The 13,601-nt window shown below is 35.2% G+C and overlaps 2 protein-coding genes across 2 annotated transcripts; one reads left to right on the forward strand and one right to left on the reverse strand.

The window, feature by feature from the left end:
* Positions 1 to 6,923: 6,923 nt before the first annotated feature.
* LOC112004661 (2-oxoglutarate and iron-dependent oxygenase domain-containing protein CP2) lies at positions 6,924 to 9,871 on the reverse strand (the record flags this gene model as incomplete). The annotated part of the gene is given in 4 exon segments (XM_065773709.1): positions 6,924 to 7,233; positions 7,326 to 7,437; positions 9,066 to 9,184; positions 9,747 to 9,871. Coding segments are annotated over 4 exon segments (392 nt in total), but the record flags the coding sequence as incomplete, so codon positions are not given.
* Positions 9,872 to 10,471: 600 nt separating this feature from the next.
* LOC136067624 (2-oxoglutarate and iron-dependent oxygenase domain-containing protein CP2-like) lies at positions 10,472 to 11,147 on the forward strand. The gene is made up of 3 exons (XM_065773764.1): positions 10,472 to 10,660; positions 10,766 to 10,916; positions 11,023 to 11,147. The coding sequence occupies exons 1-3, from the start codon at positions 10,586 to 10,588 to the stop codon at positions 11,124 to 11,126; spliced, it is 330 nt and encodes a 109-aa protein (XP_065629836.1). The 5' UTR covers positions 10,472 to 10,585; the 3' UTR covers positions 11,127 to 11,147.
* The last annotated feature ends 2,454 nt before the right edge of the window (positions 11,148 to 13,601 follow it).

A 13,601-nucleotide genomic window follows, 5' to 3' on the forward strand; every position in this document is an offset into this window, starting at 1 on the left:
ATATAGTTATATTAGTTTCTCTAATGGGAGTAATAGTTTTAAACTTAACTAAATTTGTATCAAAATTTTGTCTTATATATTATAAAAAAATAATGGGGAGGAAAAGGTTTCAAACAACGGCACTATATATCATACTATATAATATAGCTACAACATTTTACCATAAAAAATTGAGAAATTATATGTAACCAAAGACTAGTCCCTTTCAAAAGAAAGACTAGTCAAGTGGTTTTTCAAAAAAAAAAAAAAAAGAATAGTCAAGTCTTCTCAAAAAAGAAAAAAGAAAAAAAAGACTAGTCAAGCATTCCGATTTGAGAAGAACGCTAAAAGTGAAAAAGACAGAAATATTAAATAAATAAAAGAAAAAAATATAGAATTTATTTTTAATTTTATTTTTTATATACTCACACCTTTGGAGTAGGAGATAACATAAATAAAATAAAAGAAGAAATACAGAAGTATTAAATAAGAAATGCAAAGTGGTAGTACACGGGTCCATGGTGGATTGGTGATGTTGGGTTTTTAAACTTCCATAAAAATTCACAATGAAAAAAAAAAAAAAAACTGATATCATAGGAACAGTTTATACTTTATTGTAACCCTCATTCAGAAAATCACCACTATTACCTATGAAATAGGTCATGTTTTTTTCCACCCTAATCCCTGTCTTATACTAGTAGTATTTTCATGCAAGATTATATAATTCAACTTTTTAAGTAAAAGAAAGAAAATAATTTACTAATTTTAACAAAATTATCTTAATAATTAGTAAATCTTTTGAACTTTTAGTAGAGTATTACCTATAATCAATTAACTATCTTAATAATTAATAAGTTACACGACAAAAACAAATTAATTTTACAATGTGCTTAAGTTTATTGTATTAAAAATAGAAAATTAAGATAAATGATTAAAATTAATATTTTTATTTTGTGGTAATAGAATTTTATTTGAAATAGAATTTTAAAATTTCTTTGAATTAGTTAATAGATTTTTATCTAAACTAAATTTTGTAATAATTAATAAGTCACTTGATAATTTCATAATAGGGTTTCATTTGAATTAAACTTTAAAATACTTAATGATAACGTAGCCACTCTCTTAAAGAGAAAATAGTTACTTGATATAATTACGACTTCTAGGACCTAACTTCTATATAACTTCTATTATGTAGTATTTTTTTTTTAATTATATAAGGTATGTTTGGATAAGCTGTTTCAAAATGTGCATTTTAAAAGCTAGGTTTTTAAAATGTGCATTTTGAAAACTCCATTTTAAAAACTACAGATAAACGTTTGGTAAAAATGTGAAAATATGCATTTTTTATTTTTAAAGTCAAATTAAGCGTTTGGATAAGCTATTTTAAAAATAGCTATTTTGAGTGTAAATTCCAAAAAAGGACTTAATTATATTGTTAAGGNGACCCATGGGAAGGGTCATTCCCCCTTCAATGAAGGCGATCATAGGAATTATGACCTCTCCTTCTTGTCGGGCTAACAGTAGTCCCTCCGGGGGGCAATACCTCAGATTTACCCCCTGTGGGATATGGTGGGTTCTCTTGAACTCCTTAATCAACGCCGGACTATCGACGAGATATTGGAATTTACCCATTTCTAAAAGACTGAACGAAACAGTGAGGAAGATGGTGTTGACGAAAGGAAATGGTAGCCGAGAAGGAAAGAAAGGTTCAGGAGGCACCGAGACTTACACTAGCACGAATAAAGCGAATTCCTTAACTCGAAATGTACTTTGGGGTGGGATCCTGAAGGTAGAAAGCGCAGAAATCCGAGTGGGCGTGAAGTGCTTTTGAAGAAGGGAACTCTCCGGAGGCTCTGAGAATGCTCTGAGTATTATGAAAGTGTGTAAAGTAAGAAAAGTAACTGCCTACAGAGGTTTATATACGGGACAAATGGAGCGGTATCATTCATCTCGCTCGAATTACGAGGGCAAACCCTACCCATTTGATCAATAATCCACCGTTGGATGCAAGGGACACAGCCGCCTGAAGTAGTTGATGCGCTACTTTGGGAAGGAGAGATTTACAGCGGTAATAATGAGGCGCGCGTCTCCACAATCTCACGCGTGTAAACAGGGGCATTTATGACTTTTTACTTCTGTTAGTTTCTTTTGTTTTAGTTTATTTTCATTTTTATCCACTCATTCCCGCGTACCAAATCAAAATCTTATTCTTTCTTCCCGTTTGCGTGGGAAAAAATAAAATTTTGAGGGGCTATTGTGGGGGATAAGGGGGTCAGGCCCAAGTTAATGAGCCGAATACCCAGGAGAGGACTGTTTTACATCCGAAGAGAAAGATGCGGAGAATGCAGGGCCCAGAGTGAATTGGGATCCTCCTGGTAGAGAATCATCGCTGTCCGAGGAGGATATCTCCAGTCCGAGGAGGACATCACCTGTCCGAGGAAGATGTTTTACTTTGATATGATATCGGAGACTAACTGAGTAGGGAAAAAGCCTGATTGATTGTCCGAGGACTCCACCTGATCAAGATAAGCTCAAAGCATATTCAGGAACGATAAGGATGAGGAAATATCTGAGGGAAAGGCTGCTGCCACCGTATTCAATGCATTGCAACAGCTTTTCTGGCCGCATTTATGTGGAGAAGACCTCTGAACAGTGCCTCCTAACCTACCGCCACTCACACAGAGATGAAAAGAAGCTGCCTGACGTGACAGGTACTTGAGCAAGTTCATGGATGGGGACCACGTGGACGGTGGAAATGAGGGTGAGAGTGGCTATATAATAGAGGGAGAGGGTTTGAAACAAACCATGGAATGATGGAAACTGATCAATGAATAGTTGAAAGAGTGATAATCCTTTGTTATTAATCCCTTGCCAACTCTAGTTCTTTGACCCATACTCTACAAATTAATTGTCTTTGGGTTTACGTAAAGAATCTGAACCCTACAACACCAATTACCCCTAATATATGACCAACAAAAGCCTATGCAATAACACACAAGGGTTACGTAGTTCAGCCTAACGGCCTACATCCACAGAGGAAACCCTAAAGGGCTACATCAATAATATATTAGAATGTAGTACAAATCCTATGTTGCAATAAATCATAACATATAGACTAATAGACTTCTAGTACAAGTAGGAGACTTGGCTTGCACACAAAGTAGAATTAGGCTTGAGCCTATGTCAATGGGCTAATATATCTCTAACACCCCCTCTCAAACTCAAGATGGAAGCTTGATGAAATCTTGAGATTTAATAAGGTTAAGAAGATCTCTTTAATGAAGTTTGGCTCTGTTACGGTAGTTTGAGAAAGGCAATGGTCTTGCAGTGTTGATGCAACTTCTAACGGTAGCATGACTATACCAGAGAGTTTTGACGGTAGCAGTTGGAAGCCAAAGAAAATGAACGTAACGACAAAACATCAAGGAAGACAAAGATTGCTTTTAAATATACCGTAAGGACAGAAAACCATGGCCACAAGAAAGTGGCTCTGATACCATGTTAAATATTAGCATTGATACACCATGTTGAATATGCTAGTATGAATGCGGAAGTAAAAGCATAAAGTATAGAATACAATAATACACGAGGATTACGTGGTTCAGCCTAACGGCCTACATTCACAGAGAAAACCCTAAAGGACTACATCAATAATATATTAGAGTATAGTATAAATCTTGTGTTACAATGAACCATAACATGTGTATATATAGCAGACTAAACCCTAGACTAATAGACTTCTGGTACAAGTAGGAGACTTGGCTTGCTCACAGAGTAGAATTAAGCTTAGGCCTATGCTAATGGGCTAATATATTTCATTGACTATGATTTGATATATTTCATTGTTGGCTGATAATGAGACATTGCAATTAAGCTACCTCATGTTATCAACAAAGGGCTAAGGAAAGTAGACTTTCTATGCTACCAATTACCAAGACACAGAAATACACCAATAACCGCTAATATATTACCAACAAAAGCCTATGCAATAAAGCAAAATATATGTATAACCAAGTGTTGATGAGGATGAGGATGAGATTTTGCAAATTTACAACTTCAGAAGTATGACTTGCATGTGAAATAGCTCATGAAGTGAGTTTCTGTAACCTCTTGAATAATTCCTACGAATCAAAACCAACGAGATCAATCAATAAATGGTATATAATTAGATCCTCCTAATAACCTTTTTCCATATATATCATATGTACCATACCAGTTTGGTTTGCATTTGGTCACATCAAGACATGGTTTATGTTGCTACGTACATGCCTCCAAATTTGCTTGACGGTGATTTTCTTCAGTCTGGGCCGTTGCTATCGATACGGTCGATCATGTTCACGTGGACAAACAGAGAAAGGTAGAGACTACGATTGATGATAGGTCTATATTTGTATGGTTTTGGCTCTGCTAAAACTTTTCTTGATAGGAAGGTACAAGAAGACTCCAAAAGGACAATTGACAGGTTCATGCATTCCACACCTTCCAATTTTGTAACAAGGATTAAGGACTTCGAAAATATAATATAATAATATGGGTAATTTTTAGTTTTCTAGCTCTTCTGTCTTGATTTCAAAAGGTTGTTTTCTCCCTCACAGAGAGTGATAAAATATTTTTAAATTTTTTTTTTTTAAATTTTACAAAATAAAAAATAACTTGAAAACTGAACTTAGAGTAGTGGGTTTGTAAAGAATTAAGCTGAAATAATCCAATTTCTTGGGAGCAATTTGATGCCTATCTTATTATTTTTAGTTTAATATTTCATAGGATGCCTATCCTTAACCATTTGTTATGTAGAGTGTAGAAAATACGATTAGATATGGGTGCTGAAGTGGGTTGATTGTAGGGATATAGTGGCTTTTGTCAAACAACTATTCTCTTTTTCATCAAAGGCTGTGTTTGTTTCGTGTAAAACGTTTTCCGGAAAATACATATTTTCCGGAAATGTTATTTTCCGGAAAAGGAAAATATTTTTAAGTGTTTGGGTGTATTATGAAAATTGTTGTGGAAAATATTTTTATGTGTTTGGTTCTATTAGGAAAATAGTTCAACAACAAATTCCGGCAGCAAATTCCGGCGACAACAACAACAACTCCGGCAACAACAACAACAACAAACAACAACAACAACAACAACAACAATCAAACTTAAAAAAAAAAAAAAAAAAAAAAAAATTGACCAGGAAGAGAGAGCGATGGTTCGAAGGCGATGGTTCGAAGGCAATGGTTCGAAGGCAATGGTTCGAAGGTTTGGGTCTGGGTCGTCGAAGGCAATGGTTCGAAGGTCGAAGGTCGAAGCCTCGTGGGTTCGTCGGTGGGGTGCGATCTTCGGTGGGTCGGTCTTCGGTGGTGATCTGGGCTCTGGGTTCGCCGGCGAAGTCGAAGATCAGTTCGTGGCGCGAAGGCGAAGTCGAAGATCGTGGGTTCTGGGTTCGTCCGTTCGTGGCGCCGGCAAAGTCGAAGATCGTGGACGCCGGCGATAGGCTGTGGTGGTGGATCAGAGCTTGGGTTGGTTCGTTCTCTCTCTCTCTATTCGTTCTCTCTCTCGCTCTCTCTCTCTCTCTCTCTCTCTCTTCGTGCTCTGGTGGTTCGTTTTCCGGAAAATGCCATTTGAAGTGAAAATAGAAGGTGAAAATCATTTCACCCTTGGGAGCTCTAATTTTCGGTCAAAGGGGAAATGATTTTCAGTTGACTGAATTTTCCATTTCAGCCAAACACTCAAGTTTTACGGAAATGATTTTTCGGAAGTATTTTGAAGTTAAAACAAACACAGCCAAAATTAAACAAATTTTCAGTCGTCTAGTAATATAATAATACATCAAACAAGAACCCTACGAACCACATCCTTAAAACTTTGTGCATATGAGTAAGTACTCTAGTAGGCCCTCAATATTGAAGAGAAATAGACCTTTTGAGAGCCAAATCTCTGGATCTTCTAAGATTTGATTTGTCATTTTAGCAAAAATATAAATATATAACATAGGTGCATTGCCAGTATATCTTTTTCGTTTCACTTTTTTTGTTTTACCAATGTGAATTAAAATTTACACAGTTGGCTTATTATTATTATTTTTTTTTAGAAATAATTAAAATATGCTATTAACCCCGCAGCTCAAACATTTTTCCTCCTAGACCCCCAAACACTTTGTGCATGAAAACTTTCAATTTTCCAACCCAACCCTTCATATATGTAGAAACCAACCCATGTGAATCTAATTAAATCGGTGGGTTGTGCTTACATGTCTTACAAAACATTAGACTTTCATCAGCTATTTAATTATTTTTTAATAAATTATTACAACATAATATGCCTAAATTATATAATGCAATTCCATATTTGTCAAAACCAATTTTTATAATACCAAAATAAATTAATCTAAAAAATTGTAATAAGAGTAATAAAATATAAACTAATATATTTGGTTAGTTGAGTTTGGATAGTATAAGTTGAAAAAAAAAAAACTTATCAAACCAACACAACCAGGACTCAAAATAAAATTTTTAACCCAACCCAACTAAACAACCCACAAAAACCAATCCGAGGCGACATAGAATTGAGTTAGATTGATGAGTTGAATGCACACCTCAAGTTGAGATTAGCAAAGGTGCTCTTTTTTGGCCCAATAGGGGTCTCATACGCAAATTTCGACCAGAGGTAAACCTGCACTGTTGCTTTGTTGGCTTCAAGTCCTCAACCTTGGTTTGGACCTTCTATCATCAAAAAGGACTTTAGAAGCCCATCAGAATGTTTCCTCAAGTTACCACATCGTTCTGTTGCTTTATTCAATTTATTTTCTCTCTTTTTGTGGGAATCTAAGAAAAAACTGTCCAAAGATGGGATACCTTTGCAGTTACTACTATATTTTTGCGAAGGAACTACTTTCATTAAAGCTGAAAGCACATTTTTCTGTAACTACTAACTAGTAACTAGAAAATACTAGCACGGTGTACTGCAAATACATCGACTATGATTTGATATATTTCATTGTTGGCTGATAATGAGACATTGCAATTAAGCTACCTCATGTTATCAACAAAGGGCTAAGGAAAGTAGATTTTCCATGCTATCAATTACCAAGGCACAGAAATACATCAATTACCCCTAATATATTACCAACAAAAGCCTATGCAATATTGCAAAATATATGTATAACCAAGAGTTGATGAGGATGAGATTCTGCAAATTTACAACTTCAGAAGTATGACTTGCATGTGAAATAGCTCATGAAGTAGGTTTGTGCAACCTCTTGAATAATTCCTACGAATCAAAACCAACGAGATCAATCAATAAATGGTATATAATTAGATCCTCCTACTAACCTTTTTCCATATATATCAGATGTACCATACCAGTTTGGTTGCACCAACTGCCAGACGCTGCCTTTCTTTCTTCTCACGTTGACACTCTCCACACCATTTAGAGAAATCTTTCTGGTATTTTTTCAGCTCTCTGAAGACCGAACTACAGTAAAGATTGTGCATACGAATTGACCAAATTAGTAAACAGCACTACATGATAAACTGCAATCATTGCATTAACTTATGACTGTTCTTGGAAAATCAGGCCAATGGAGCATATTAAAAACTCGACATAACATAGACATTCCCTGTAAGGATACATAGAAAAGCTTCACAAATCTAATTGTTATGGTACACTTAAATGATAGTATTTCATTGTCAAGGTTCTCTTACTTTTCCTTCTCAACGGACTATTGCAACTTGCATGTTAACACTAAACAATGACCAGCAAAGAAATGCATATTGAAAAAGTAGAAATCCATGCATCAAACAAGAAAGTTCTCATACTTTCCTTCTTGACAAACATATTATTCCAACTTGCAGTTACTACTACACAACGACCATCCAAGAAATGCACATTGCAAAAAATACAAACATGCATCATTATACAAATTGATGTTAATCTCCATTATTAAATAATAATTAAAAGAAGAATAAGAAGAAACAACAACCTTGCATTAGATAATGAGTGAGAACTTCATTTCATTTTGCTTCCACAAGAGTTAAAGCATGTATACACAAGATATCAAAACATTATAGTACTGCTAAATATGAAAAAATCAGAATCAGTACCCAGTTTAAAGAAGACAAAAACATTAGACAAAAAACATAAAAGTAAATCAAACAAGCACACATAAACCACTGACAAGCAAAAACTATGTTATTATAAGCAAAAAAGTTGTTTGGAGAAGAATTTGATTTCGCAAAGAACTGGCAGTGGTGTCATGAACCAATTATGTAAGGACATAAGGCTCCAAATAGCCAATAAAGTTTAGTAGACTCCAGGTTCATGGTGTGTTAGAATGCATTAAAAAAAAAAATTAGAGAGACGATTCATATCAGAATGCAGAGACAGTTTATTCAGAAAAGTAACTGAAAAGAAAGAAATCCAGTTGTTCAAGGATCTGCCTCCTCTCCTGGAATAACCGGCATTTTGAGGGCTTGAAGAAAACAGTTTCAGATTTCAAACTTTTCTTTTTCAAGAATCTTCTGGATTGGGTTGCAATGTTAGGATGTCATTCTTTCATTTCAGTCCATGAATTATTTTCTGTTCATGGGTTTTTGGATTTTTGTACTTTATGCTTTTGATTTGTACTTTGTCCCTGATGTATACTCCCTGTATACTCAGGTGACACTTTTTCTTCTTTTAATAATATATTTTTATTACTTATAAAAAATTAAAAAAAAAAAAAAAAAGGATCAGCCTCCTCTCACAAAACATAACTATACAAAGAAAGAGAAATCAGAGCAGCAGCAGAAAAATATGATACAGTAGTGTAGCAACACCCTCAATCTACAGTTCCAAATTTAACACACTGAGATTTCTGATATTTCTTTCTTACAAAATTTTTTAAATATAACTCTAATGCCAGTGTCCCCAAAGTATTAAGTTCAAAATCTTTTCATATTCCATTCCCCCAGCTAATGCTAATATTCAGACCATGAACAAATTGGAAAATAGTATTTGAAGTGGTACTCTTTTCACATGGGGGAGCAAAGTGATGCTGATTTCACACCTTGGACTAGGCTTCTTGCAAATTTTCAAGGGAGTAAACACAGAGGAAAAGGTACCTTCTACACCACAAAAGTAAGTTGACCCTCTGCCCAGATGTTGTGGCTCTAGCACCATGCCGATGGCGACCACGATGAAGAACAGCACGCCCAGGAACATGGGAGTAATCTATGATTTCCTACGAATTACCATTTAGGGGGAAAGCAACAAGTAAGACTTCGAAAAATAAGAAATGATACCTAAAATAACTAACAAAATATCCAGATTAAGAAATATTACAAAAGTTTCCACGTTGGGCATAATTAATAATGGAAAGAAGCCGCAAATTTCATTGTTCATCGATTATTAGTTTGTTTTCCTCTTCTTTAATCTCCTAATTTAGAATAGAATAAAGAGTAGCAAAGAACCAGCTAGTGAGTCACATTAATGCCTACCACAGTAAACTAGTAGCCCTGAAGTGCAGGTAAAAAATAAATAAATAAAAAAGGACTAGAAGCATCAATGACCTTTAATAGGTCTTTTCTGTTCTTTTTTGCAATTTAATGGGCCTGTTTTGAAACTCAGTAGACTTGAAAACTTTCTTATGAATTTTGTAATGATTAAATATGATTTTGGAAAGAATATGCAAGTTTTAAAGTTGAAGAATTAATTAAAATATGACCGGTTGGTTAGTGATTCAATGATAAGCACTGCTTCCAGACGTCGTTGGACTCAAAGAAATGATATTAAGGTTACTGTACCTCTGGTTGGGACTCTGAGTGTACATGTTCATCACATCTAACACCACGGAAGAACAAAGTTCCACCAGAAAATTGCTTACCCAAGCAAACATTCAATGTGACTTCCGAGTCATCCACATGGAAACCTACATAAAAATAAGCAGCCCAAATTTCATAAAATCTTATGAAGCTACTAACCAAATAACCAGAGTTTGAGAAAGTGAGGCACAAATGCCAAGAAATAGAAGAAATTAATAAAGGAAAAAAATTTTATTACAAGTAGCTATAAATTTACAGTTTGTATCAGTCATAAGAAATGCAGCAAACTAAAAAAAAAAATGAGAGAGAAAGCAAATCTAATGGTGCTAAACCTTAAAAGTAAAACTGTGGGAGAAAATGAGGGATGGTTATATGAAGTCAGATATAAAAGAAAGAGGAGTTAGATGTTCCAGAGGCAAAAATAATCTTTTGATCAATTTGGGATCAGTCAAGAACTCTCAAAATGGCTTCAAGAGTTAGACTCGGTATAAATTATTCTCTTCATTATAATGTAGGATGGAATACATGTATATGCCCCCACAACCCCCCCACCCCCCCCCCATTTTACTGTTTGGAGTTTACTTTTTGCTTATGGCATAAATGCTAATCATCCTCATAACTTACAAAGCCACCCCCCCCCCCCCAATGCGGCGGCGGGCCTTTGTTTTCTCTCTCTCATTTTTTTTTTTTTTTTTTTTTTTTTTTTTTTTTTTTGTGCAGCCTCTACATAGGGAGCTATATACTATGCATGAGCAAACTTCTTTGTCCCCTCATTTCTTAAAGCAATCGCTGAAAATACAGAGGAGAGTTTTAGAAGTATAATGGCTGAGCCCTCTCCAGGAATTTATACATTTGAAATGCTTCAGCCACGCTTCTGTGAATTGTTGTTATTTGAGGTATCATCAGCCTTTCTTCATGTCTTCTGCATGAAAGATTTTGATTTTTTTCTTTCATATAGTTTTTTTTATTTTATGTTTTCTTATCAGGTTCTGATTGCTTAGGTGGAAAATTTTGAAAGATGGGTCCATGAGAAAAAATTCAGAATCATGCGACCTAACACAATGAACAGATATGGTGCTGTTCTTGATGACTTTGGATTTGAAACCATGCTTGAAAAGTTAATGGAGGGCTTTATATGTCCTATATCCAGAGGTAATATATTTCTATCCGTCAGGAGATTCTTCCTGGAAACTTAGACATAGGATAGATAGATTGGCATTATGGTTTAGACTCATCTTTTTGTGTTTTGTATTTGTAGTTTTCTTTCCAGAAGTTGGTGGATCCACTCTGGATTCTCATCATGGTTTTGTTGTTGAATATGGGGTGAATAGAGATGTCGAGCTTGGTAGGTTCTTACCTTAGCCTTCTTTATTTTTCGTACCAGATTTTGTCAATTAAAATATTGTCCAACTTATTGCATGCACATCTTGTGTGATATGATCTGAAGAAACTGTTACTATTAGTTCCATTCTCAAACCCGTTTAACCCATTTCTACTTCTATCTCTTAGCACTCCAATATGCAAGGTTTTATTGCTTTCCAGCATTTGGCTAATAATACCCATGGGTTGGAGTTCACTATGTGCATGCTCCCCATCTCACTTAAACCTCCCTATATCTCATGTTCAATTAACTGTTGTTATCTAGCTGGATACAGTGGCTGAAGGTAGTCTACCTTTTTGTTTTTTTGGTTTTTTTTTTTTTTGGGGGGGGGGGGAAGTTTCATAAAATAAAATACTTGTTAACTATATCTTAAGAGTATAATTTGCCATCATATATTTATATAAATTAGTCAGTTCAATGATAGAATATCAATAGGAGGTAGGGTAATTCTACTGCTCATAACATTGCTTAGCATGCTAGACATGTTAGCGGGTTCTCGGTGTGAATGGAATGTGTTCCTCCACACCTCAATGCTATAATCTTAATCCGATATGGCTGATATTTCTTAATAAAGCTAGTCCTTTTCTCAAAAAATAAAACCTCCCAGCTTAACAAGATGAAATTTTTCCTTACACTGCTCTTACATTTCACACCATGGTTACTGGTTAATGCATTCATACTCAACTGCAAATGCAAATGGCAATTGGATTGGACATTGAAGAAAAGCAAGTAGCATCACATCTTCATCTTCATTTTCGCCTAGAGACTGGGAAAGTATCAGCCCTTTGTGATAATAAGATTGATACCTATATTGTGTATCAAGGTTGGAACAAGATTGAGTGTATCAGTGCTACTGATATGCCTGTAGTGCTACTCAACTTACACTTAGAGTCTGCACCTTGTAAAAGTACTGGGAAGTGAATCAAAACCAGCTGCCAACACTTGGACCAGTAATTTCAATCCTTGAACCAGCCTCAACCAAGCTCAAAGAGCAATTGCCCCTACACATCCTTTTTTTTACCCACGTTTTTTTGGTGGGATTCGGTTAGTACATTACAAAAGTGATGATTACACAAATTCAATTACAAGAGCCTGCTTTATGATTCTAAAATATTCCCCGCTGGATCTGTGTGACTGTAATCACAAAGACAAAGTGGCAAATGGTGCAGTGCGAGGATGTAGCAAGTACAAAAGCTACATTTACCTTCTTTTGGGGGGGACTAAATTCAAAACAAGGAGGAGCATTTCTCCTCCAAGCCTCACTAACAGGAGGAAGAGGAATTATTACAACACAAAGACAACTTACAATGGGCCGCAAACTTGGCTAAAGCATGAACTACGGAGTCTAACTGCCCTTTAAAAGTAAATAAAATTCACTTGTAATTTACTTAAACGGGTTAACACACAAGATTCACATGTTTATTTTGCCAAAACTCAATTGTGCAGCCAAAACTGTTTTATTGAAAAGATATAAAAATTCACCGGTATTTGCGAGAAGGTAATATTGTCAACCAACCTTCGAGAAAAGAGTGGGGTTAACAATATTGACCACCAATGTATAATTTAACTCAACTTAATCCTTGACAAGTCTACGCTTATTTTAGATACATGCATGGTATTTAAATCTTGCTCATCTTTTACTGTTGATATTGCACTGTTTCTGCAGGCTGTCTGCAACTTAAGCTTAACAGCAGCAGTGTCACTGTCAAGGCTCCAACATGTGCTACATTGACAACAGTCCAAGCAGAGCCCTTTCACATTAATTGCTGTTCATATTCCCCAAGCACACATATTTCATCTGAAACCATTGTATGGAAAGATGTATCAAAATGACAGCACAGATATAAGCAGATTGATATATGGTCATTAGTGACTTCCATAAAGGAACAAAACTTTTGAGCCAATATGGAAAATATATTTAATAAGTAGATAATTCAAGAACTTCAGCAGAGTGAAAAGCAAGGGAAAATTACATGCAATTGCCCCATTTTAGTGTTGTTTTCAAGGGGCTGTTCCCAGATTAGGTAATTACAAAGAGATGCCTTACTGACAACAGCTATCCTAAATTATATAATTTAAAAAGTCAATACTGCCCTCAAATAAATTAAGTATATCTAGCAACCCATCAAAGGAAAGATTGAAATGTTGTTGGCAGTTTTAGATTATTGTTTGAAGTCTTGAATTCCAACTTCTGATTTTGAAGAAATTCCTTACTTGACAGACAGCATGAAAATTAGTAAACAGAAGCAACATACATAAAGATGCATATATATTTCAATATTTGTTACTGTTAAGTAGAAAATTATTCCCATAAATCAGATTGTCGATCAAAAAATTATTTGATAAGTAGCAAATTATTGAGAACCTAATTGAATACTAGTAAATAGTGGACACACACATCATGAAGAGAAGATACCCCTCTCCTCCACCCCCCCCCCCCCACCCCTTTTTTTTTT

The sequence above is a fragment of the Quercus suber genome, unplaced genomic scaffold (assembly GCF_002906115.3).
Source record: "Quercus suber isolate HL8 unplaced genomic scaffold, Cork oak 2.0 scaffold_79, whole genome shotgun sequence".
In the NCBI taxonomy this organism is placed as follows: Eukaryota; Viridiplantae; Streptophyta; class Magnoliopsida; order Fagales; family Fagaceae; genus Quercus; species Quercus suber.

Bases quoted from the DNA above. Each gene is read 5' to 3' on its own strand.
- LOC136067624 (XM_065773764.1), top strand. From the start codon at position 10,586: ATGGCTGAGCCCTCTCCAGGAATTTATACATTTGAAATGCTTCAGCCA. The intron at 10,661-10,765 runs GTATCATCAGCC...CTGATTGCTTAG, and splicing joins GTGAATTGTTGTTATTTGAG to GTGGAAAATTTTGAAAGATG. The intron at 10,917-11,022 runs GTAATATATTTC...TTGTATTTGTAG, and splicing joins TATATGTCCTATATCCAGAG to TTTTCTTTCCAGAAGTTGGT.